The sequence below is a fragment of the Curcuma longa genome, chromosome 11 (assembly GCF_044706935.1).
Source record: "Curcuma longa cultivar G26 ecotype Majalengka, Jawa Barat chromosome 11, ITB_CL_G26_1.1, whole genome shotgun sequence".
In the NCBI taxonomy this organism is placed as follows: Eukaryota; Viridiplantae; Streptophyta; class Magnoliopsida; order Zingiberales; family Zingiberaceae; genus Curcuma; species Curcuma longa.
In genome coordinates, this window is record NC_133871.1 from 1828934 (window position 1) to 1856368 (window position 27435).

Sequence of the window (27435 nt, forward strand, 5' to 3'; positions counted from 1 at the left end):
TGACGCGGCCTCTTATTGTCTGGTGGTGTGATCGTCGTCGGTAGAGAGCCGGAACATGGTGACTCTTCGACAAATCAAGGAACTAATCAAGGCCAATTGGAGGTGTATCAATAGAGATTATGATGCTACTACTAGCGGTCCCACACGGTCGGCTCCACGACTATCTGTGAGGAGGTAAATCGGGAAGTTACAATTGACAACTACAGAGGAAGACATTACCTCGACTTCGTTGAGATTCAACCCTTGCTCACTTCAATAAGTCTATCTTGTACTGACCAATTCAATCATGCTCCAGGGACGATTATAATGCTACTACGACTTCCCTTGAGAAGCATCTAAAAAGAGTTGCGATCAACGTAGCTCGCACATTTCAGTTCTTCTATCAACACAGGGATGGGCATGACAAAGCTCATGGAAAAACCAAGAATCAGCTCGTCACTATTGATGAACCCTATTGTAGTGTAGGAATGAACCGAAGGATGTCGTTCAAATATATGTTGGACAACATGGTCTCTTCCAAACAGGATGTGTCAAGTTCAGCCACCAGAAGAAGCTCTTGAGAGTCTGATGGTGTCTTCTGATCGATCGATAAACATTTGGACGAAATCACAGATGAAAATTTTCCTGCTGTTGCGTTTCAGATTCTAAAGGAAACTAATAGTTCAGCAAACAAGCAAAAATCTAGAAAATGCATTAAATCGCAATGCAACTGGAGTCTATATAAACCAATGTTTTCGAATCAATCGACAATTTAGTCCTCCCTGCAAGAGTTCTGATGAGATACTTTGCTATTCCAACTCATATGACTTTCAATTTCTAAGATAATTTAAATGGGAAGTGACACCAGGAAAAAAAAAGAATACAGTTATGAAGGTTTCGACTTGGACTTGATCAGTCTGAGCTCGCCTGTTACTAGAACCCGGGCTGCTCTCACCAGCTCCTCCTTAACCATAAACAGAACTGCTGCAGCAAATACACTCTGGATGATCTTTGTGCCCATTCCTTTGTAAAGACCCGAAACGCCTTCATATCGCATCATTTTGCTGATAGCATCTAATGTACCTGAGAGGGGGGAAAATGGATGGAAGTCAAACACGTAGATAAACTGATTGATTCAGTCATCAGAGTCGCTCTCAAATTTAAATGGGCGATTGATGCCACCAAACAATTAATCTCGATAAAGAGAAGAAATCATGAAAGAAATTGTCATTGTTTCCAAAGACCTGTATATTGATGCCTTTTATCATAGATAAGTCCTTGTTTGACTTGCAGCCTCGCCTGGTACCAAAAAAAAAAAAAAAAACCACAATGTAGCACAGTAAAGTGCATTCAAATTTGAATCTTCATGGACGAGTGGAAGATAAAAGTATCAGTTGATCGATAAATATCTATAAATGGAAAAAAAATACTGAGATGAGAGAGAGAGAATCATCATCACCTTGACTACCAATAGGGGATATGTGACGATAGTGGCTCCAAGTTTGGCAACAGCTCCAAGAATAAAAATCTGCATACAGTCAAATGCCACATCAGTGCATTCATGCTTAGTTCAAACAAGTCAAAAATAAAATTGAAAATTATATTAATACAAAGATAATTAAAATATTCGACTTCTCTTATAAACTTAATTGAACAGTAAATATAAAAATAAATATTTTAAATAGAAAACTTATGCTAATCTTAATATGGATTATAATTATTTCCTATTAATTACTGAAATTAAAAAATTAATTATTAAATAATAAAAACTAAACATTTGAATTATTGCTTTATATATATATATATATATTTTCCTTTTATTGTGGATATGCCCATGTGATATTTATCTAAGTCTATATTTAATATTAATTTTCTATCACTACTTAATTTTTATATTAATTTTTGAAGTATCAAAATATTGTTCAAACAGCCTTAATTATAAATTTATCAAACATTTTAATTAACTGTTAGAACCATGTTAAGGGCCAAACCACTTTAAGAAAATATTCCCTTGGTCTAACCAAAATCTTTGATATATAGCTCTATAAATGATTTCGCCAAATGGATTTTTTTTTTCCTAAAGGCTCTTCGTTAGTTGTTTATGATGAAGTTTGTTTATTTTTAAAACTAATATTTGTTTTCTATGTGTGTTGATTAATTTCATCGAATAAAATAGAAAAGGCTCCTGTCCTAAAAAAATATCTTTGTCAATTAGATGTTTGTCGCAACTAAATAGACATTTACGAGCCTGAAAAAGAAGAAAATAATAATAATAATAATAAAGCTAAAGAACTTGTAGCAATGATAAATATTGACACAAACTAAGTTAAGACTAGCATTCTCTTTATGAATGATTCGATAAAAGAGTATCCTTTTGTTCATACACAAATTTAATAGTAATATGGTAGCACTTAGAATATAATTTCAAAAAATGTATTATGTAATTCTATAATGCAATTTGATAACACTTAGAAAAATACAATTTGATAGCACCTATAATAATAATTTAAGAGAATAATAAATAGTACTTTAAAAATATATATATGGATGACATTAGATTTTTGTCTCGCATAAGATTGACTTATCAATGACTATATTTTTTGCAATAAAAATATACATTTTATTTAGTAAATTTTAAAAATTTAAATCATTACATATAAAATATATTATATTAAAATATTCTTTTTGTTTTGGTTAAAATTATTTAAATTCAATCAAAATTACTATATATATATATATATATATATATATTAATTTTAGCTATGTGTTATAACATCAAAATTAATTATAGTAATTATAATATAAGTTCTATAATAATGTTAAAATAAATATATCTTTAAGCTAAAAAATAAAATAAAATATCCTTTTAATATATATATATATATATATATATATAATAAAATGATGCACATTTAATTTTTAGCCTTTTATAATATATCTGTATATATATTTAAAAAACAAGCGCTATTTTAATTTTCTAATAACAAATTGTTTAGGTAGCACGTCCCTTTTCGAAAACGGCCACCTTCACTGGCTATTAGAGTTGTCAATCAAGTCAATTTATGACGGGGTGGGTTAATTCCTTTGTAAATTTACCATACGATAGAATGGATCGATCATTAATTTAGCAGAGTAAAAAATCTCTAATCCAATCTAATCTGATACAAGTTACGAATTAGGAGGATCAACCTACGAATCTATTAAAAAATAAAAAAAAATTAAAAATTTTAAATTTGAATTATAATTTAAACAGATCAAATTGAAATTTTTAAATTTGATTACAGTTTAGACGGGTCTAGTCTATTATACTTTCTATTTTAATTTTTTTAAAAATATATATTTCTCAATTTACAGATCAATCTAAGTCCACTATGGATTGATCCATGTAAGTCATGACTTAAATGGGGTGAGTCCAACTGAACTCACTTTAAAATGAATTGATAAATTTCAACCAAACTCACCTATATTATTTGGCAGGACGGACCAATCCAATTGACCTAACCCAAATTAAAGGCTCTAATCACAAGACAGCAAGCGCTCCTTATATTTGAAATACCCCAATCAAAAATATTCCCCACAAACAATTCACATGTGTCTATCACCGTATTTCCCTCGTGTCCATTATTACATCCTTATTCATAACCTCAACACGCTATATATATAATACGATTTCATGTGCTTATCATCTTCTCCCAGTATAACGATCATGTCGCTCGTGCCCTCACGAGTATAGTAGAGTTGATATTCGGATGGTAGATTGCCACATGAGAGTAGGGATCGAATACTAGGAGGAAATTTGAAAAATAAATTCTCTCCCACTTGAAGAGGTCGCTCGATCACCGCAATTTATCCTCTTCAGATTGCTAGGGGACCGATATTGAAGGATGCTCGGGGTAATTGTTTTCACCTTTTTTTGCCACATGATCATGTTGCTCACTCTATTTGTTCCGGCCAAATACCACGGATGGTTAAATCATTGGTCAATGAACGATCCAACGTATGCAACCTCCTGGAGGATCTCGATGGAGAAGACGAACAGTGTAACATCCCAAATTCCCTTATTTCAAGTCCTTAAAGTGCCACTACTAGAAAAATGTCAATAGACAACGCGAAAAACGCGTTGTCTTTGTGGGGTAAAAAGCGTTGTAAGAGGCCCTGTTGTAAAAGGGGTCCCTCAACGACAACGCTTTTTAAGCGTTGTCTTTGTTAACATCGACAACACCTTCGCAACGCAGAAAAAGCGTTGTAAATATTACAACGTTTTTTGCGACGCTTTAAAAACGTTGTTTTTAATAGGTATGACAACACATTTTGCAACGGTTAAAAAGCGTTGTAATTGTTTTACAAATTGCTTGGGTTTTTGCAACGTTTTTAAAAGCGTTGTCTTTTGATTTTTTTAGCAGTAAATAAGAATTAATATATTTTGTAAATACAAAACTATTGGCTACAAAATTTACTCAATCAGAGGTACAAAACATACAACTTATATTCACACAAAAATCATTCTTACAGCAGGTTCTTAACACAAATTCATAACATACAGCAGGTCGATAACATACAACTTATACAAGTTCATAACACAAATTCAAGTTACAACTTCCAACATATAAGCTCCATAACAGGAGCAGGTCCATAACAAAGGTTTCAACGCAACAGAATATCCTCCAACAGCAGCAGAAATATCATCACAACAGAATATCCTCCAACAGCAACAGAATATCAGCACAACATTAGCAGCACCAAGTAACATAGTTGTCTTTCCATATTCCACTTTGAAAAGCATTCTCTAAATGGAACATATCAACCTATCAAAAAGCCTAAAAGTGATTCATACTTACTTGAGACAGGAAGATGGAGAATGTGAAAAATAAGAACTCTTTACATAAACCTGCAAACCAAGATAGTTTAATAGATAATCCCTTGGAAGATAACTCCAAAATAATGGTCTATAACATTGCAACATGTTAGAACTAATACAAAACCAAAGATCTGAAGTAATCGATTCAGATATCAACCACATCAAGAAAAACAGATTGACAGCTCAATTTGGAATGGCATGTTCACAGAATACCTGGGCCAAAATATTATAGGAGATGAAGCTGAACTTGATTCGTATGCCATCCATATTCAAAGTCTTCAGCACTATATAATCAAGTCCACCTTGCATCCAATTCTCAAGAGTTGGTTTCTCAACTATTGCAAAATCTAGAGTATCAAAAATTCAAAGCAAATTTAGGAAGTTGAAAGGCATTGCTTTAGATGGTAATCAATAGGAAGATAAACTCGACTTTCACATGCAAATAATGATTAAGGGAAAAGATCGAAGTTCCCGAGCAAATGACCATCAGTAATAAAGGGCATTACTTGTTAATGAGATAATTTCAAGGATAAAAGAATAAGAAATAATCCCCATGAAAATGATATAAATCATAACAATTAGATTCTATCAACGTTTGACTAATTGTGAAATGAAAAAATATCATGTAGTCCAATTCCAAAACAGAAACAAATCAATGGATCTATTTTCTACTTTTGTATGCATAATGAAGTTTCAGGTGTGCTTACTGAAATTATTCTTTCTGACAGGTGATATTCTTGCTCAAAAGCTTGAAAGCTCAGTTCTTATACAGCTTTAAGCAGTTGACCAACACATTTTTCCATTGATTGTTGCTTTCCTACATTAGCATTTCCAGAACCCTTGGCTTCCTCTAGTTTCTTATAAACTTCCTGAAGAAATGAGGAAACATAATCAAAACTCAAATTTGTCAAAAGCATAATAGGGGGCATAAAAAGTGAAACGATCTCATTAATTGAGAGAATCGAGAAGACAGGAAGTATATTTGACTAGAAAACATAGAATTAGTACATTGCAAATGCATCTTATTCACTCTGAAATTCAAGAAGATGAAACAAATACATGCTGCAACAAATTCTATGACATCAAAATATATATGCATACTTTTTCTTATGAATCTGCTAAAAGCCTAGATTGACATAATTTTGCATTGAAAACTTGAAAATTTTCATTGGGATCTCATGTAGGAATTTTCTTTTGTAAACTACATTAACTCAATTTTGCCTACATGGAACATTTAGAAGGGCCAACTTTAACCACCTGGTAAAATTTGCCTCTCTTAACTCAGCCCTTTAGTTTCCACTTATTTTGGCTATCTAACCAAGGTCCTTGTGTTTTTTCTGACACAAAAAAATCATGGATTAGGAATGAAATGATTAGCATTGCAGTTACTGAACCTGTTGAAATAGCATAGAAGAAGATATATGCTTTCATTTACCTTCATATCATTGAGATGGCAATTTAATAAGGATATTGATTCATCTTTCAATCTGCAGTAAAAATCTACGACAGAATTGAAGGTAAACTCATCTGAATTTCTTTGATATATCTCACTTTCATTCTTTGTGGCATCAGTTGCGAAAACTGCTTTGTCATTACCAACATCAATGAACATATCATGAGTGTTTCTGTTCACTTCATGAATTGGAACAGAAATTGTATCCTTGGTTGTGTTCCCAACAATATCGAGCTCAAAAGAAAATTCATCTTGATGACTCAAAGGCCTTTCATAGGTTTCTTCTTTGAAGTTATTATAGGATTGAATTGGCCAGTCAACAAGGTTAGCTTCCCAGATGCTACCATTAACCTGAAAATTACAAAACAAAGAAGGTAGGTCTTGCCAAATGTTGCCGCTTAAATAATTATACTAAATTATACTACCATATGCAAACGTGAGCAATGATGGTATTTAAGCATTAATATGTGCAATTATTATGCACCAGCTTTTATTATCTTTGTTTAGGATCATAAATTTAAGCATAGGGTTGGGGAATGGATGTTAAAAATGTATTTTAAGCTGGAAAAGGAAAAGTCATCTAAAACACACAAAAAAGTAGTAAAAGAAACCAGTGAGGTAGGTAACTGAACGAAGCTTAGATCTAGCAAGTTAAAAGTCAGACCAACAGTAAAATCCTACATGGAGAAGCATTCTTCTAATAAAAAAAATTACAAAGCTGCTTTATATATCAACTGACATGGCTGCAATGTTTGATGCATTCTGATTATGCCTAGACTAAGGTGCCTGACAAGTAGAACTTGTGTTTCACTCAGCAAATTGCATGAAGATGATGTTGATTCATACCACCGACCATCATTCTGTCTACCTGATGCCATCTCAAGCTAGGCCTAACCCACAACCCACTAAGGATTCAGAACCTAACACAAGAAATCAGAACCCTAAAATATGAAATCAGAACCCTAAAACATGAAATCAAAACCCTAATACAAGAAATCAGAATCCTAAAATTAACAGTCTAAAATCAACAATATGCCAAACCCTAAAACACGAAATCAAAACTTACCTTTGATTGCCACTACAAGGGGGAGAAACAGAGGTGAATAGCGGACTGAGGAGAATGGCTGGAGGAGCTCACAACGGTGGAGGAACACACGGACTGGAGAGGAGCTCACGACGGACGGCTGGAGGAGGACGGACTGAGGATGAACGGCGTGTGCACGGACTGATGAGGGTCGCCGCGAGCACGGACAGAGGGGGACGACGCGAGCACGGATGGAGGGGGAGCTCGCGACGGTGGAGAGGAAGGAGAAGCCGCTCTCGATCGCGACGATGGAGAGGAACGGAGAGGGCGGGGGAAAATAGCGCAGGCAAGCGCAGGGCCAGGTCGGAAGGGCAGGAGGAATAGTGCCTCGGGAAGGGATTGTTGTCGGCGGGACCGAAAGAGGACGAAGGATGCGGTGGGCGTGATTTTGAGGAAGTCTAGGGTTTTTTTTCGATCAGAGATGGAAGGAGGCGGCGAGCGTGATTTTGAGGAGGAGAGCGCCTCGGGCGTGATTTTGAGGAGGAGAGGAGAGGAGCGGAAGCGGGCGCTTATACTGCGTCGGCATCAGAATTCGGAGAGGATAAGCGGAGGCGGAGCGGCAAGAGAGAAAGAGTGGGCAGTCAAGAGAAGGGAGTTAGGGAGCCTTATTGGTGGGATTCGGACACGCCGACAAGGATCCTCTAAACACGCTAGTGTTTTCTCGGAGTCTTCGACCTTAGGGTTCGTTGTAAGTACAAGAACAAGGGGTAAGTACTTCTCACCTGCAATAAGAGTAGTTTTCGAAGTTTTTCCTTGCTATAGTAGAATGTTAAAGAGTTATTTTCGCTTCACACATGAGAACCTCGATTTATATGCATGTGGGATGATAAAACCTAGATTTATATGCATGTGGAATGATAGAACCTAGATTTATATGCATGTAGAATGAAAAAAAAGGGCATATCAAGTGTTTGAAGAAATGCCAAGGCATTCTAGCATATGAGTACAAAAGATAAAAAGTTATTTTACTTTGAAGAGGCTGGTACCCGACTTCCAAGGTTGTCGTAAAACAAATCCAGGTGACCAATTCCAAGGTCTTGGCCCTGGTAAGACCAAGGTCTTTGCCCTCGTAGGACTGGTGGCTCGCTACCCCAGTTTCTATTAGGGAGCGCGCTTTGGTACTATGCCTAGGGCCCAAGAGAAGTTGATTATGTATTTTGAAGTAAATTTATAAGTAAAAGCAAGTTTCCATTATTTACAAGTTCATGAAGTAAAAGTTTAAGCAAGTTCATTATTTACATGTTACTTGAATCCCAGTACAAGTTATTGTGAATGTAGAAAGCATGTGTTTTCTTTTAAGAGCATGAAAGTTTTAACAGTTACATGTGCTTTTCTTCGTGTTTTTGTGAGTTAGAAAGTGCTTACTAAGCTATCCGCTTATAGTTGCATTCCTCTTATTGCAGACAAAGGAAAGGAAAAGCTAAACTAAAGAAGAAGGCGGCAAGGATGGACGTTGGTGTGTGTGGCAACGGAACCGCGGAAGAATATTAAAATTTGCATTCTTAAGTTGAAATAAAAACCCCTTCCATGTTATTTATTTGCTTCCGTATGTTAGAGTGCATTGATGATCGTTTAATGGTTTATGCGTAGTAAATTGTTTATCCATGCTTAGAACTAAGTTGCATTGTAGATTGATGATATGTGCACTTTAATTTGGTCATTGAACCATATAAGAATGTCGTATAATGTGAGTAGTAGCACTATAGATTGTATTTAAGGCTTAAATATCAAAGTAGAAACTCTAGAAACCCTGTCCCAGAGGTACCAGTCGACTGGTACAGTGACCAGTCGACTGGCCACGGCGAATCGAGCGAAACAGAAAGTTTAGTCGAGTGCCAGTCGACTGACAGCAGTCGACTGGTATATATAGCAGTCGACTGGTAAATCATAACAAAGAAAACTGTGGACTGTTGGTAAGCAATAAAATGTTCTAGTGAGAGGTCTCTAGTTCAAACCTTGATTCCTCCATATTTATTTATATTTTTATGAATAAAGAAAAATATAATAGTTTAGGCTCTATAATTATCCATGTTAATAAACACATAAATACATTGAATTAAGTTTAGATTTTATGCATATAAATAATTCTTGCATGTATGTTAAGATAAAGTAAGTTAGTAACGTCTTCCTTACTAGTAAGAGAGGGGAGGGCGTTACAATATGGTATCAGAGCAGGTTCCGCCCTTCCGCTACACACACATCAGCATCAACCTTGCCGTCTTCAAGTAAGAAAGTACTTAAGTTTTCTTTTATGCTTTTCCTTATTGATTGCAGTATAGAGTATTTTTTATATAGATATGTATGCTTAGAAAGTATAGAGCCGATTCCAAGTCTCTTTCTCTGTAAAATAGATGGCTAGAAGAGGACGTCCCCGTACCGCTCGTGCTGAGAACCAAGCTCAGGAGAACGAAGGGCCCAATCTTGTTGAAGTTGTTGCTCAGCTCCAGAGACAAGTAGCAGAGCAACAACAAGTGATTGCCAATCTGATGGCCAATCAGCAGCCAGTTCCTCCTACTCCCCCAACCAGAAATGTGGAGGCTCCAGTGGTAACTGAGGTCTCACCAGCTGCTCAGGAAGTCGCCACAGCACCTAAAAGACAAGAAGCATATCTCATACAGTGGCTGAAGTTGAAGCCAGAAAGCTTCTCAGGCACGACTGAGCCCTGGGATGCCCAGGCTTGGTTCAAGACTCTAGAGAGCACGATGGAGCTTCTTGACTGGCCAGAAGTCGAGAAGGTCAAGTGTGCCTCTTTCTGCCTGACTGGAGATGCTCGCATGTGGTGGGAGAGGATAAAGAGCAAGAGAGCAGCCAACCAGATGAGCTGGGCTGACTTTGAGACAGAGTTTTATGAAGAATTCTTCCGTCAACGGATCACCAACAAATACTATGAGGAATTTATGGAGTTCAGACAAGGTGACCTGTCGGTGGAAGAAGCAGTCAGAAGGTTCAACAGGCTAGCTCGTCTCTGCCCAGAGCTAGTAAGTACAGAGAAGGAGCGAGTTAGACTGATGCTCAGAATGCTGAGACCAGAGATAGCACTTAATGTGGGTAGTGGAACTCACCGACCACAGACTGGCGAAGAACTGGTCAGTAGTGCATTAATCGCTGAGCACTATCTGAACAGTATCAAGGCACAACAGACACAGCTCCAGCCAGTTAAGACAGAGGACAAGGCGGCAGGGGGTCAGAAACCCCAATCAAGTAAGCAGAACTGGAAGGACAAGGGTTACAAGAGGAAGCAGTGGAACTCAGGAAGTAACCAAAGGGGAGGACCAGCAAACAAGCAGACCAAGTTCCTTCCTTGTCCGAAATGTGGGAGAACACATCCAGGAGCCTGTCTTTTGGGTAAGACTGGATGTTATTCGTGTGGGCAGGAAGGACACATGGCTAAAGAATGTCCTAACAAGCTTAAAGCACCTCAGCCGCAGCCAGTGCCATATGGAGGCAAGCCAAGGAAGGTTCAGTTACACTACATGCCTGCAGCTCTGGGAGGACCCCAGCTTAGTCAAGGAAGGGTGGAAGCTTCCAACTCAGATGACTTTCAATTTCTAAGATAATTTAAATGGGAAGTGAAACCAGGAAAAAAAAAGAATACAGTTATGAAGGTTTCGACTTGGACTTGATCAGTCTGAGCTCGCCCGTTACTAGAACCCGGGCTGCTCTCACCAGCTCCTCCTTAACCATAAACAGACCTGCTGCAGCAAATACACTCTGGATGATCTTTGTGCCCATTCCTTAATTTGTAAAGACCCGAAACGCCTTCATATCGCATCATTTTGCTGATAGCATCTAATGTACCCTGAGAGGGGGCAAAATGGATGGAAGTCAAACAGGTAGAGGTAGCAATCGAGCTAAACTGATTGATTCAGTCATCAGAGTCGCTCTCAAATTTAAATGGGCGATTGATGCCACCAAACAATTAATCTCGAAACTCACTCTTGTATTCATAAATAATGTCACAACATGAAATGCTTGAGAGGGGAAGATTATCCCTCTTACAATTGAGAATAAGAAGAGTAGAGAAAAATAACAATCTTTTTGTTAAAATAAAAAAGAATAAGATATCCCATTTTATAATAGATGGGATGATTAATTAGCCGTTGTCATAATAATTATAAAATCAGCCAAATAATGACAAATAAATCAATTAATTAATGGCTGAGTTGTCAGCCAATTAATGATTGATAAATTAGCCAAATAAGTGCTGATTTTATAATTAATTAATGATTAGCCAAATAATAATTTCTAGTTGGATAAAGATTAAATTCCAACTAGACAATTAATTTTCCTTATCTTCAATACTCCCCCTCAAGTTTGGCGAATAGATATCTATGGAGCCTAACTTGATGAGGACATTTTGCATGTGATTAACTGTAGTTCCCTTGGTAAAGATATCTGCAAGTTGCTCATGACTTCGCACATAAGGAGTAACTATAGTTTTGTCTTGGACCTTTTGACGAACAAAGTGGCAATCAACTTCGATGTGTTTGGTTCGCTCATGAAACACCGGATTTGAAGCAATGTGGATGGCTGATTGGTTGTCACAATATAGTTTGATGGGAGTTGTGACTATAAAACCCAGCTCTTCAACTAAAGCCTTCAACCAAACTATTTCACTAGTTGCAGTTGCCATAGCCCTATATTCTGCTTCTGCGCTTGATCTGGACACCACTGATTGCTTCTTGCTTTTCCAAGATATTAGATTTCCTCCAATGAACATGCAATATCCAGTAGTTGATTTTCTATCTTGAGTGTCTCCAGCCCAGTCTGCATCACAATAGCCTACAATCTCTGAACTATTATTGTTCTTCATACAAATTCCTCTTCCTGGAGATCCCTTGAGATATCTTAGGATCCTTTCAATTGCCTTCCAATGGCTCATCTTGGGTGCGTGCATATGTTGGCTGATTTGACTAACTGCATATGCAATATCTGGTCTAGTAATAGTCAAGTAGATAAGTCTGCCAACCAACCTTTGGTATCTCTGTATGTCAACAAAGGGTTCATCTTTATCTTTTCCTTCATCATATGTAGAGAATGGACTGTTGGTTGGTTTTGCTCCTAGCTTACCTGTCTCCTGTAAAAGATCAAGAGTATATTTTCTTTGGGATAGAACTAGCCCTTTAGAAGAATAGGCTAATTCTATACCTAAAAAATATTTTAATTTTCCTAAATCTTTAATTTCAAATTTTGACATTAAAAAATTTCTAGCTTGATTAATATAGTTCATGCTACTTCCAGTAATAATTATGTCATCTACATAGATAAGAACTATAGTAGTTTCCTTATCATTAGTTTTAATAAAAAGAGAAGAATCACTATTACATTTTTTGAAATTAAGACTAATGAGTGCAGAACTTAATTTTGCATACCAAGCTCGAGAAGATTGTTTCAACCCATAGATAGCCTTTCTTAGTCGGCATACCTTTCCTTCTTCTCTCAGATGGTACCCTTGAGGTAATTGCATATATACCTCATCTTCTAGCTCCCCCTGAAGAAAAGCATTTTTGACATCCATTTGGTACATTGGCCAATTCTTGTTGGTGGCCAATGATAAAAGAACTCTTATAGTGTTCATCTTAGCCACGGGAGCAAATGTTTCCATATAATCAACTCCGTAAGTTTGAGTGTAACCTTTGGCTACCAGTCTAGCTTTAAAGCGATCTATTGAACCATCGCTCTTATGCTTGACTTTGTATATCCACTTACACCCTACTGCCTTTTTGTCCTTGGGTAAAGTTGTAATTTCCCAAGTTTTATTTTTCATGAGGGCATTTAGTTCTTCCTGCATTGCTTTTTTCCATTCTGGATGTTCATTTGCCTCATTAAAATTTTTTGGTTCCTGTATTTGATCAATGCCACTCAAGAATACTTGATGACTTAAGGAAATATTATTAGTAGTATAATAATTAGCAATTGGATGAGATATAACTTTGAGATTATAATAATCTACCCATTTAGATGGAGGAAACCTTTGCCTTGTTGATCTTCTAAGGGACGGTAAAGATGGTGAACCACTAGTTTCATTTTCTGATAAAGGTGAGACAATTTGAGATTGATCTTCCCTTTGCTCAATTCTTGTTTCAATCTCTAAAGGGCTAGGTTCATCATCTTCTCTTTGCTCATTAGTGTCATGTCCTCCTTCTTCAGAGTTTGGAGTGTTTTCATTCTCACTTGATTGTAGAGGAAGAATGGTTAACTCTTGTGGAGTATATAGGAACATTTGTAAGTCCTCCTTTTCCTGTTCCTTTTCCTTTTCTTGACCTGCAAAGTAAAACTCATTTTCTACAAATATCACATCCTTCGATGTGTATACCTTATTAGTAACAGGATCAAAACATATATATCCTTTCTGAAATGAACCGTATCCTATAAAAACACAACGCCTACCCTTTTTATCAAGTTTATCCCTAAATTGTTCTGGTACATGTACATAACAAACACAACCAAATATTTTCAAATATGAGATGTCTGGTTTAATGTTGGTAAGTAGTTCCAATGGAGATTTTCCTTTGAGTACTCTAGAGGGTAAATAGTTAATAAGATGGGCAGCCGTACTAACTGCATCACTCCAATAACTTTTTGGAACGTTAGCATGAAACATTATGGTTCTTGCTATTTCTAATAGGTGTCGATTCTTTCTTTCTGCTACGCCATTTTGTTGTGGGGTGTATGGACAGGATGTTTGATGAATAATTCCTCTTTCTTCTAGATAGTTTTTAAATTCATGACTCATATACTCTCCTCCATTATCTGTTCTAAGTATTTTGATGTTAGCATTATATTGTTTAGAAGTATAGTTAAAGAAATATTTAAATGCCTCGAATGCTTGTCCTTTAAATGTAAGCATGTAGATCCAAGTGTATCTGGTTACATGGTCAATAAAAGATATGAAATATTTAAAACCTCTTCTAGACACAACTGGAGAAGTCCATATATCAGAATGAATAAGATCAAAAGATTTTTCATATTTTCTTTCAGAAATAGGATAGTACATGCGAGTCTCTTTTCCAAAAATACAAGCTTCACAATATTTTTCTTCACAATTTTTAGATGGGAATAATTTTTGTAAAGCTTGTTTATGTGGATGACCTAATCTAGCATGCCATAATAAATAACTATCTTTTTGGCATGTTGTGAGCGCATGATTATTTTGGTCTAAAAAATAAAGATTATTTCTTCTAGATCCTCTACCAATCACCTTGCTCGTTTTGAGATCCTGAAAAGTAACAAAGTTAGGATCAAAAATAACCTTACAATTATGATCTTTAGTGATTTGGCTAATAGATAATAGGTTGGAAGTGAATTGAGGAACATATAAGGCATTACTATTTTTTCCAAAAAATTCTACCTCTCCTAATTCCTTAATTTTTAAATTATGTCCATTAGCGACTTTTACTGACATATGATTATCCAGTGGTTTGAGATTATTAATTTTATTTTTATCTCTAACCATATGAAAATCACAACCGGAATCAATTAGCCAACTTTGAGAACAAAAAATTTTAGAAGTGTTCGAGCAGTTACCTTGATCATTTAAAGATGTTTTTACTTCCTTGAGCAACTTTGAGATGTCATTGATGGCGATTTCCAGTGTTGCAATCTTGGCTGAGTTATGGGATGATTGATCCTTTTTCTTTAAGTGATCAGGTCTTAGGTGGGGATGAAGCCGCCAACATTTTTCCTTTGTATGATTTGGCTTCTTGCAGTATCCACATACATTTTTGGCTTCTTGTACTTTATTCGCCTTTTGTTCTTCTAGGTCTACAGTGAAGACATGACCCTTTGATTGTGAGGCTTCAAGTCTCATGCTTGCCGCAGTTCTTTGAATCATAGCTCTGACCTCTTGATAAGGAGGAAAATTTTTCATCCTCAGAATCTCTTGACGTAGAGGAGCATATGATTCTTCTAGAGACATAAGAAGGCCAAATATCATATCTTCCTCTCTTTGTTGTCGTAAAACTTTTAGATCGGTTGTAATTGGCCTCAATGTATTATATTCATTCCATAGATCTTCGTAGTCACCAAATAGTTGAGAAATAATCTTTTCTTCTTTTTTGATATCTGCAATTTGTCTTTTGATCTCGAAAATTCTTCCCAGATTTGATTCTTGTCCATATAGATTACTCATCTGCTCCCAGAGAGCCTTCGATGTTGGAGCGCAAGTAACCATTGTTCTATGAGTTTTATCCATAGAATTTGACAAGAGAATAAATACTTCATCATCCTTCTCTTTCCAAGCTTCGAAAGAAAGATCCGACTCATCAGGAGGATCATTTGTAATATACTTCAATAGCTTCCTTGAGTTTAAGGATCTTTTAATATGAGTAGCCCAAGAGAAATAATTAGATGAATTGAGAATGACGGACGAAAAGAAAAATTGCTGAGTTGAACTTGCTTGTAGATCTCCCATCGGAATCAACCTTCCTGCTCTGATACCATGTAGAAAATTACAAGTGTACAAAATAACACACCACCTTGAAAACTCACTCTTGTATTCATAAGATATGTTACAAGAATGAAACTTCTCTCGAGAGGGGAAGATTATCCCTCTTACAATTGAGAATAAGAAGAGTAGAGAAGAAAAATAACAATCTTTTTGTTAAAATAAAAAAGAATAAGATATCCCATTTTATAATAGATGGGATGATTAATTAGCCGTTGTCATAATAATTATAAAATCAGCCAAATAATGACAAATAAATCAATTAATTAATGGCTGAGTTGTCAGCCAATTAATGATTGATAAATTAGCCAAATAAGTGCTGATTTTACAATTAATTTTATCCAAATAATTAGTTGGATAAAGATTAGATAATTTTCCTTATCCAAATAATAATTCTTGCATTTCGATCCTTTCTAGTTGGATAATATCTTTGGAGTTTTGCAAAGAAAGCGAAAGGATTGCAAATATGACGACTATCTATAATAATAGAACACCGCGTAGTGGGATATATGTGGATCGAACCGCCTAGGTACGGTTTTCTGAGAATTCATGGAGAGGGTTATCCGGTTTTTAGCACCGGTGCCGCGGTTTCCATTAGAGGCGTCAGGTTCATGGAGGCCGAGGCGAAGATGCCTAAGTTGTTGGGGTCGAAATTACAACCCTTAAGTCGAGGGAAAAAAAGAATTGTATGATGAAGCTACGCGTCAGGGAGAAATTTGGAGGTGTGCGGCCTGTAGCCGCAGTTTCCATTTTCTATAGAAAATGATATTTTATTTTTTTTATTTTTTAAAAAATAATTTTTTATTTTCTAGAGAATGAAATTAGAAAACATAAAGCAAACAATAATTTTTAAAAAATAAAAACAAAAAATGACCAAATCAAATCCCCTAAGCTTCTCTCTTCTCTTCTCTTCTCCTCTTTCTGCTCATGGCTTCCACCGTCGCCATTGCCCTCCTCTTTTCATCCGCCATCCCCTATCAGGATAGCAACTAACGATGACCAAATTAAATTAATTTATTTTTATACGTATAGCAACTATTCTATAGTTGTTGTAATAACATTGGAAGTTCTCCTCCGTGATCAATTGCCGTTTCTCGATTTACCTCTTTACAGATGGTAGTGAGATCGACCATGTGGAACTGTTGAGATGACGGATTCCACCTTTCTAAGTAAGTGTAATAACATTGGAATAAGTATGTTGAAATTAAAGTGATATATCACTCTGGCTACACACCAACACTCAATGAATATACTTGGACAATGCGTGGACGTCGATATCGGTCCATGCGACTCTCACTAGTGCTTACTGCATGGCCGAAAAGTTAACCAAACGAGAATTGAGAGGTTTTTAATTTCGTATTACCCTGCCATTGCAAAGCCCTCGTGCATGCTTGCTCAGCTATATGATGATCTAGCTACTAATTAGCTTCGACGGTATGGTATGCTCTTGTTGAGTAGTTTGTTAAGTTACATGTGTTGTTATTTGTGATTTATAGGATGAAATTGAGAGAGGCGATCGATGTGCCAAAATCTATTCAGTGCTAGCTGCATGTTTCGGAAGCTGTGCTGGCTCTTCGACAAATCAAGGAATAACTATTATCTTCACCTCCGCATCGCCTCTTCCCCTTTGCTGCACCAGAGCGGTGAAGCGGCGTGGAGAAGCTGAGGCGAGCGGCGGGAAGCGGCGGAGCGGAGGCAAGCGGAGGAGCTGAGCAGTGATGCTGTCGCGCGACGCGTGGTGTCCGATGGGTCGACCGAGGAGGACATCGCTCGCTGGCTGGTGATGCTGTCGCGCGACGCGTGGTCCAGGCGCGACGCGAAGAGCGGCCTGCAATCCGGAGGCGGCGGCACGGAGTGGCGACGCGGAGGAGGAGAACGGAGGAGGTGAGCGGAGGAGGAGAACGGAGAAGGGGAGAAACGGAGGAGAGGAGGAGGAGAATGGAGGAGGTGAGCGGAGGAGGAGAATGGAGGAGGTGAGCGGAGGAACGGAGGAGAGGAGGAGGCAAGCGGCGCGGAGCAGCAACACAGGAGCGGCGGCACGGAGCGGCGACGCGGTCGGCGAGCAGAGGAGCTGAGCGGAGGCGAGCTTTCCGTTCCCTTCTTCTCTCCTCGTTTACTGTGTTAAATAACGTGTAATTAGTAATCTTGGTATTAGAATAGTCAAAGCACTTAATGATCGTGGCATGGGAAAGATAAGTAGGTAAATGAGCATGGAAAACAGAAGGAAGTAAATAAGCATGGGAAAAAGAAATAGAGTAAATGGGTTCTCTAGATTCTTCTTAAAGGTCTATTTAAGGGGATTCAATCCTCAAGTCATTGTAAGCCAAAAAAGGCAGTGAAAAAAAGTGAATGAAAAGGCAGAGCAGAAAACCTTTTTTCAGAGTATCCTTTTCTTATTCCAGAAATACCTCTGTCGTAGTAGTCCAGTAAAACCCCTTCTTCCACCACCGTCCAAATAACCCTAACAAATTTTGGTATCAGAGCCTCTACAGATCATGGCTACGCCTTCCAGCAACATGTTTTTTTCCTATTCGCCTAGCCAAATTCCGATCTTCGATGGAGAGCACTATGATTATTGGAGTTCCCAAATGGAGACAATCTTTCTCTCGCAAGATTTGTGGAGTATTATAAACAAAGGTTTTGAAAAGCAAGACGACAACTCGTCAAGCGATGAAGAAGATGCCACTGTGGTTGAAGAACAAGAGAAGGCGGCAAAGGAAAATGTGATGAAGAATGCGATGGCGTTGCGGATCTTACAGCAATCCGTAAGCAAGACAATTTACCCAAGGCTTTATGGTCTTAAGAAGGCGAAAGAAGCATGGAGTGTCTTGAAGAAGGAGTTTCAAGGCTCAGAGAAGGTTATTTCCATCAAGCTGCAAGGTCTATGGAGAGATTTTGACAACTTGGCCATGAAGGAGTCCGAAACGGTGAAAGATTTCTTCTCAAGAGTTGTTGAAGTCATGAATCAAATCAAGTGTTGTGGTGATGAAGTTCCTGACAAGAAGGTTGTGGAAAAAGTGTTGAGAAGCCTACCACAGAAGTTTGAGCATGTAGTTGCTGTGATTGAAGAAACGAAGAATCTGGGAGAACTTTCTGTGTATGAGCTGATGGGTTCTCTTGAAGCACATGAAAGAAGAGTAAGTAAGTACTCAACTCCTGTTGAACAAGCTTTTCAAATGAAATTAAATGTTTCAGAAAGGAAGCAAGAGCAGAAGAATCATGCTGAAAATAGTAGAGAGTCCTATGGACGTGGACGTGGAGGCCGTTCTCGAGGAAGAGGCAGAGGACGTGCAGGAAATCAGTTTCGCGGAAGAGAAGACCAATCCTGGAACATATCTGGAAATACACCAGGTTATTGCTATGTTTGTAAGAAAGCTGGACATGAGTCAAAGGATTGTCGGTTCAGGTGTAGGAGATGCAGGATTCCCAATCATTCAGAAAGGGACTGCTATTACAAAGACAAGCAGCAACAACAACAACAAGGTTCTCAAATTACACCTCAACAGAATGGCGTTGCCGAAAGGAAGAATAGGACTATTGTGGAGATGGCTCGAAGTATGCTTAAAGGCAAGGGTCTTCCTAATTCATTATGGGCCGAAGCGGTAAACACAACAACCTACATCCTCAACCGATCCCCTACAAAAGCTGTTCAGAACATGACACCTTATGAAGCATGGTATAAGAAGAAGCCCGTAGTTGATCACTTAAAGGTTTTTGGATGTGTAGCATATGCACTCTCAACAAAGCAGAAGGAGAAGTTTGATGAGAAGAGTGAGAAGTTGGTCTTTATTGGTTATAGCGATGAATCAAAAGGTTATCGCTTGATTGATCCAAAAACTAATAAGCTTGTTATTTCAAGAGATGTTGTTTTTAATGAGAATGCAGCATGGCAGTGGGAAAATGAGACTGCTCAGTCTCATCCAGCAGTTTTCTATCCAGAAGCATCAGTAGCAGTGCCTTCCTCAAATCCTATTGATGCAGCAGCAGCTGATTCCTCAGGAACAAATTCTGAGAATGAAGTTTCTGAAGATGAAACGCCACCACAGAGGTATCGCTCCTTGACTGATATTTATGAGCAAGCTAACTTTGCACTTGCTACTTTTGAGCCACAGAATTTTGAAGAGGCTGCAAAGGAAGAGAAGTGGAGAAATGCAATGAAAGAAGAGATGTTCAGCATTGAAAAGAATGATACATGGTCCTTGGTAAATCTTCCCAAAGGAAAAGAAGCAATAGGCTTAAAGTGGGTATTCAAAACAAAGTTCAATGAAGATGGAAGCGTGCAAAAGCACAAAGCTCGTCTCGTAGCAAAGGGTTACTCACAGCAGCCCGGTGTTGATTTTACAGAAACATTCGCCCCTGTAGCCAGAATGGAGACTATCCGAAGTGTGCTAGCACTTGCTGCACAAATGGAGCTTGAAGTGTTCCAACTCGATGTGAAGTCGGCCTTCCTCAATGGAGTACTAGAAGAGGAGGTCTATGCTCAACAGCCACAAGGGTTCGTTGTTAAAGGAGAAGAAAGCAAAGTTTATCGACTTCACAAAGCTCTTTATGGATTGAAGCAAGCGCCAAGAGCATGGAATTTCAGAATTGACTCATATTTGCAGAAGAATGATTTTGCAAAAAGTTCAGTAGAACCATCTCTCTATGTGAAGAAGTGTGATGCTGATTTTCTAGTGGCATGTCTCTACGTGGATGATCTCATTTACACTAGTACCAGCAAAATGTTATTGGAGAAGTTCAAAAAGGCGATGATGGATGAATTCGAGATGACGGATCTTGGATTAATGAAGTATTTTCTTGGTTTTCAGGTGAAGCAAAGCAAAGGAGAGATCTTTATTTCTCAAGAAAAGTACGTTGCTGATATTTTAAAGAAATTTCGCATGGAGAAAGCCAAAGCTGTAGCAACTCCTATGGCTCTTAATGAGAAGCTGCAACAGGATGATGGGGCTGAGAAGTTTGACTCAAAGATTTATAGAAGCCTTGTTGGTTCATTGATCTATCTAACCCACACAAGGCTGGACATTGTTCAGAGTGTGAGTTTGCTGTCAAGGTTTATGAGCAATCCCACCAAAACTCATTTTGCAGCAGCAAAGCGTATCTTACGCTATCTTCAAGGTACAAGGGATATTGGATTGAAGTATACAAAGGAAGAAAATAGTAACCTTGTGGGATATGTTGATAGTGATTGGGCAGGAAGTATTGATGATCGAAGAAGTACAACAGGATATATATTTTGTCTTGGCACAAAACCCATCTCCTGGAGTTCGAAGAAACAATCTACTGTAGCGTTATCATCTGCCGAAGCAGAGTATATTGCAGCAAATGAAGCTATTCGTGAAGCAGTATGGCTAAGAAAGTTATTGCTGGAATTACAACAGAAGATTGCTCATCCAACAACAGTGTTCTGTGATAATCAATCAGCCATTGCTATGACAAAGAACCCGGTGTTTCATGCAAGGTCGAAGCACATTGAATTGCGCCACCATTTTATCAGAGAAATGGTATTAAAGAAGGAGATTGTTTTGGAATTTATCCAAACGCAGGACCAGCCCGCTGATGTTCTTACAAAGTCCGTAAATCTACAGAAGCTTACCTTGTTTAGAGACTTTCTCAAGATTACAAATTAAGAGGGGGTGTTAAATAACGTGTAATTAGTAATCTTGGTATTAGAATAGTCAAAGCACTTAATGATCGTGGCATGGGAAAGATAAGTAGGTAAATGAGCATGGAAAACAGAAGGAAGTAAATAAGCATGGGAAAAAGAAATAGAGTAAATGGGTTCTCTAGATTCTTCTTAAAGGTCTATTTAAGGGGATTCAATCCTCAAGTCATTGTAAGCCAAAAAAGGCAGTGAAAAAAAGTGAATGAAAAGGCAGAGCAGAAAACCTTTTTTCAGAGTATCCTTTTCTTATTCCAGAAATACCTCTGTCGTAGTAGTCCAGTAAAACCCCTTCTTCCACCACCGTCCAAATAACCCTAACATACTGTAATCCGTGGTAGTTTCGTTTCCCTTCTCTATCCCTTCCCTAAGGACTAAGGATTCTTTTCCTTTCTCCATCCCCTCTTTCGAGTAAACATAGCATTAATCAAGGCCAATTGGAGGTGTATCAATAGAGATTATGATGCTACTACGACTTCACTTAAGGAGTATCTAAAAAGAGTTGCGATCAACGTAGCTCGCACATTTCAATTCTTCCATCAACACAGGGATGGACACGGCGAGGCTCATGGAAAAACCAAGAATCAGCTCGTCACTGTTGATGAAGACCCTATTGTAGACTAGGAATGAACCGAAGGATGTCGTTCAAATATATGTTGGACAACATGGTCTCTTCCAAACAGGATGTGTCCAGTTCAGCCTCCAGAACAAGCTCTTGAGAGTCTGATGGTGTCTTCTGATAGATCGATAAACATCTGGACGAAATCACAGACGAAAATTTTGCTGCTAGCTGTTGCGTTTCAGATTCTAAAGGAAACTAATAGTTCAGCAAACAAGCAAAAATCTGGAAAATGCATTAAATCGCAATGCAACTGGAGTCTATATAAACCAATGTACTCCAATCAATCGACAATTTAGTCCTCCGTGAACACGATCCACGAAGGCCATCGCAAACCTGGCTATTTCCTGCAAGAGTTCTGATGAGCTACTTTGCTATTCCAACTCATATGACTTTCAATTTCTAAGATAATTTAAATGGGAAGTGAAACCAGGAAAAAAGAACAGTTATGAAGGTTTTGACTTGGACTTGATCAGTCTGAGCTCGCCCGTTACTAGAACCCGGGCTGCTCTCACCAGCTCCTCCTTAACCATAAACAGAACTGCTGCAGCAAATACAATGTACCTGGATTGATAATCAGTAAACTGATTGATTGTCATCAGAGTCACCAAATTTAAAACAATGCCACCAAACAATTAATCTCTATAAAGAGAAGAAATCGATGAAAGAAATTGTCATTGTTTCCAAAGACCTGTATATTGATGCCTTTTATCATAGATAAGTCCTTGTTTGACTTGCAGCCTCGCCTGGTACAAAAAAAAAAAAAAAACACAATGTAGCACAGTAAAGTGCATTCAAATTTGAATCTTCATGGACAAGTGGAAGATAAAAGTATCAGTTGATCGATAAATATATATAAATGGAAAAAAAAATACTGAGACGAGAGAGAGAGAATCATCATCACCTTGACTACCAATAGGGGATATGTGACAACAGTGGCACCAAGTTTGGCAACAGCTCCAAGAATAAAAATCTGCATATAGTCAAATGCAACATCAGTGCATTCATGCTTAGTTCAAACAAGTCAAATGTTGAATGCTGTCAATACTGCCTGAAGGTTAGTGTGCATTTGATTTTGCAAAGATATAATACACAAACCATCCAGTAACCAATGCAAATGACTCAATCCATATGAAGCACGGAGTCATGGACACAAACAGAGACGTTAATATCGACACTTCATCATAATATTTCATAAGTAGGGGCAAACATCAGAAGAATTGATTTGTGCAGGAGTTATAATCTTCCAAATTTGCACTGATCTTTTTGAACTGTAACATTTCTGAACGCTATCTTATATGTCAGTGTTTGAAATGGAAATTAAGAGAGAGACTAGAGAGCAGTTTGAAGTTTCTAGTAGGCACAACTCGCAAAGATTTCAGGCACCCATCCAGCTGTTACTGAATGTAAAAAATTATTCATAGCAAATCCAGGTAACATCACTAAATGAAGCAAGGAGACAGTTATGCTCATCCATATTCACCAAATTATCAAAAGGAAACAAAGAAACAAAAACTAGAAACTTGTTCCAAAAAGTTAGAGACATGTATAAAAATTAAATTTACAACTACCTAGGAAAAGTATGGCCAAATGAATAATGCCTACCTCAAGAGCAGTCAATCCTTCAGCACCTTTTGCTTTTAAATCTCGTCTTCTCTTGATTTTCTTTACCAAAGTTTCATATAACATGAACTGGATAGAAGGATTGCTAACCTAATAAAAAGGGAAGTCTATGATTAAGATCTATCCTCAGTACCTACAAACTATGTTTATATCCTACTGACCATTATAAGTGTAGGTACTACACCCTTCCAGAAGCCCCACATTCCAGCTTCATCATAGAGTTCCTGAATCTGAATTAGCAAGTCTATTCAGTAAATGAAACAAACAACTGAAATGGCAAACAAAACTTGTGAAAGAAGAGAACCTTAATAGGTAATATGGGATTTGTAAATCATAGGGGGTCATTTTTAAAAAATAAAAAATAATAATAACTACACACCTTACTCATATGTCAAACTGACCAGCATACACTAGTGTGGCAAATTGAATTACTTAGTCCAATGTGTAATGCATTCAGTTGTTAGTCTAACCTATCTCTCGTTGGTTTTTCCTATCCTAGCTTAAGTCTTAGTTTTTTCTTACTTCCTAAAATATTTAATAATCTAGGGGTGCCATTGTAATGCACAAGTAACATTACTAGTTTCACATGCAATTATTGATGGAATGATGGTATTTCAACCACTAAAATTATCAAAAGGCATGATCAAAATCTTTTCAGTTAAATGTTTCAGCTCCTGCATATAGGCACCCCACTTTGTTAGCTTTTATTTGTAATTACATGGTTTAATATGCAAGTATCCTACAAACAAATATTAAAATGAAAGTACCTAATCTTTTACAAAATGTAGATCAAGATTGTGTTTAAACTAGGTCATTCCACCAAAGTAATGCTTATAAACTATTGCTTTAAGGAACAAGTTCATGTATAATCTGAGCAATCCCTCTGGAGGATATACAGGCTCTAGTATAGAAATATAGATCACTTTCGTGCTGTTTACAACTAATTCCTTCTTATTTGATGCATGCACAGCAAATGTAACTCTAAAGTATAATGTGAAAGGAAATTTATAAAATTAGTAGTCCACACACCACATGACTAGTTCTGTATGGCAGATGTTCAACAATCGGAAAATCAATAGCCTCATTGGAAAGTGATTGTAAACCATGATTAGGTGATCCAAAGTTTGTCTTCTTGTGAGTCTGCAAGGTGTCAAATGTTAGCATCTGAAATTAGATTCATAAGATTGAAAACCAGGAACCGAAAAGAATAACACTAGAAGATCAAATGCTAGAATAATAAAACAGGATAATAGCATGTAGAGTCAGAACTAGTCTCTTACTTGCATGCGTGCGACTACTACCCAGATGGGATTTGTCAATAAAACATTTACACATCTGCAACCATGAAGACAGGAAAACATGGAGAGTGTCTTGCAATTATAGCAAAGGTATAGAAGGCAAGAGAGACAAGATGCAGGGTGGCAGTATCCTAGACTAGATTATAAGTAGAAACTAACAGCTTAGTTAATCACCCTGCAAGTGCAGCAACAACTAGTGACTGAAACATGCCTACTGATCCATCACCAGAGCCTTTTCTCCAGCGCTCTTGAGCTGCTGTTTCTGCTTTGTTCCTAAATATTTGATAGAAATAATAATAAACACCCTGTCAAAAAAAACAAATTTCAATAAAGATGCCTTATGCTAATAAAAATGCAACAAAACCATATAATGTAACTAACAAACTCGTAGCCCTTGAATAAGACGACAATTCTCAAGTGCATTTCATTTCAGGCATTTAGTAAGAAATTGTCGTTTCACATCTGTCCCAAAACATAAACAAGTGAACAATGGTGAGACAGCTCTATTGAGCTAACTATATGTTTTGTGATTAAATCGAATCAAATTCAAAATAATCATTAGATGTTGGAGATAATCAGTGGAAACAATTACCGGTAACTAAACCGATAGCTTCATTTTTTAATACCAGATTACCACTAAAATTATCACAATCCCTTCATGAAGGAATGTTTAACAAGAATAATTATTTGCCCATCTAGAGGTTCAATATTAGGTACATAGTGCAAAGGATAAACTACTGCTGGATCCAACAGAGACAAAAGTAGATAGTTAAATGGCAATTCCGGTGAGTTATAAAGAATAGCAGGCACTAAGTATATATAAGATGGTTATCATTTGAACCATCTAGTTCTTGAAGAAGTTTATTTATTTCCAACATTTATGGTAGCATGGGTCGGAAGCCACATATTATGTTGAATATTACAGAAATAATTAAGTTATAGCTCAATCATCATGAAGGTGATCCAGAGCTTGCAAACCATAAGAAAACCATCTAGCATTTTGGACATCAAGATGGAGCTTCTGTTAACCGATGAGGGTTCCAGTGGTCCTCTTCCTTCATGCCAAGATGGCCGAGTGCAGTTGGAATGAATAATTTTAATAAATTCCCCAGAATTAACTTATTTAGTAGTATAAACTCAAAAGTCATGAAATGAACAAGCACAAGAACAATTGATAGATGGGAGAACCCTCGAGCCAAACGACAACGAAATCAAGCAAATGGACAGACAATACAGTCACGGAAGAGGACGCAATGAGCCTCCATCACGAAGAAAGAAGCAACCAAATGTGTTCGACAATGACAGGTCCAGGTGGGCAAAGCCAGGTACGGAAAAGGCAACCGACGCAAGCGCCGGCCAACAAACCTGAGACGCAGCCGTGCCGACCAGCGACGGAGCGAGACCACCGTATAGCCTCTCCCAGCCCTCGTGCTTCACCACCTGATATCCACAACATCACAAACCACCCACTCAGTCTCCCAAATAACGCCGTACTCGAGAACGGAGACGATCACACCTACCTCCAGCATCTGACGCACGGCTCCGTCTCTCGAGGCGGACTTGGACGGATCGCGCTCCGTCTGCTGTCGTGTGTTCACCTGAAAGATCCCAACTTTCGTGACAGATCACGAGGAGGAAGCGAGGAGGAGGAGATCGCGAAGGACGAAAGAAGAAAAAAGAGGCTCACGGTCTGCAAGGGATAGGTGATGAGCTGTGCTATGATTCCGCCGCCGGCGCCAGCCAGCCCGTTGATGAGCGCGTCCGACATCGCCTTCCCTTCGAATACAACTGCTCCGCAGGACCGCAGGACCGCAGGAGAGAAAGAGAAGAAGGAAGGAGAGAAGAAAGGGGGAGGCGGGAGAAGATTAGGGTTAGATCGTTGTCGTCGCCATTAAAGTGGGAGAGAAGGGGAGGGAGACCACCGGAGGAGGCGGTGGTTGCGCCCTATACGCAAAGGAACGGCAGTGCATCGCCATTTTCTTGGTTAATTATTTGACCCATTTTAAAGTCAAATTAAATATTAGAAATTTATTTTGTCATGAAAATAATCAATTACATTTTTTATATAAAAAAATTGAAATGCTGGTCTCCAAATATATTTTCATTAAAAAGTTTAAAAACTACCTTAATTATTTTAATTCATTATAGACTTGATAATTTTTAATATATATATATATATATATATAATTCATTTTATATAGTTATATTCATCACAGAACGATCGCAATACCAAAATTAGAAAAATTGAACTGCCCAAAGGATGGATTGCTATGATTTTAAAGTGGACCAAAAACCAGACCAAAGTCAATCCTCGTGGATTTAAAACATAAAAATATTTGGACAATTTTTTTTAAAAAAAATATTATTTTTTATTAAAATCATCAAAATGACTTTTTTTATTTATCATTATCATAAC

The 27435-nt window shown here is 37.6% G+C and overlaps 2 protein-coding genes across 3 annotated transcripts; one reads left to right on the forward strand and one right to left on the reverse strand.

Annotated features, from left to right (window-relative positions):
* Positions 1-779: 779 nt before the first annotated feature.
* LOC141839326 (peroxisomal nicotinamide adenine dinucleotide carrier) lies at positions 780-26974 on the reverse strand. Of its 2 annotated transcripts, XM_074727052.1 has the most exons (11): positions 26707-26974; positions 26540-26617; positions 26385-26459; positions 25194-25324; positions 25002-25056; positions 24751-24861; positions 23883-23951; positions 23704-23811; positions 1439-1507; positions 1224-1278; positions 780-1062 (listed from the first exon to the last, which is right to left on the reverse strand). In XM_074727052.1, the coding sequence occupies exons 1-11, from the start codon at positions 26785-26787 to the stop codon at positions 866-868; spliced, it is 1029 nt and encodes a 342-aa protein (XP_074583153.1). In that variant the 5' UTR covers positions 26788-26974; the 3' UTR covers positions 780-865. The 2 variants fall into 2 exon arrangements, with proteins under 2 accessions (XP_074583153.1, XP_074583154.1); XM_074727053.1 differs by lacking the exons at positions 780-1062; positions 1224-1278; positions 1439-1507 and adding exons at positions 22720-22844; positions 23003-23071.
* LOC141839361 (uncharacterized) lies at positions 10383-10931 on the forward strand. The gene has a single exon (XM_074727090.1). The coding sequence runs from the start codon at positions 10383-10385 to the stop codon at positions 10929-10931; it is 549 nt and encodes a 182-aa protein (XP_074583191.1).
* Positions 26975-27435: the final 461 nt, after the last annotated feature.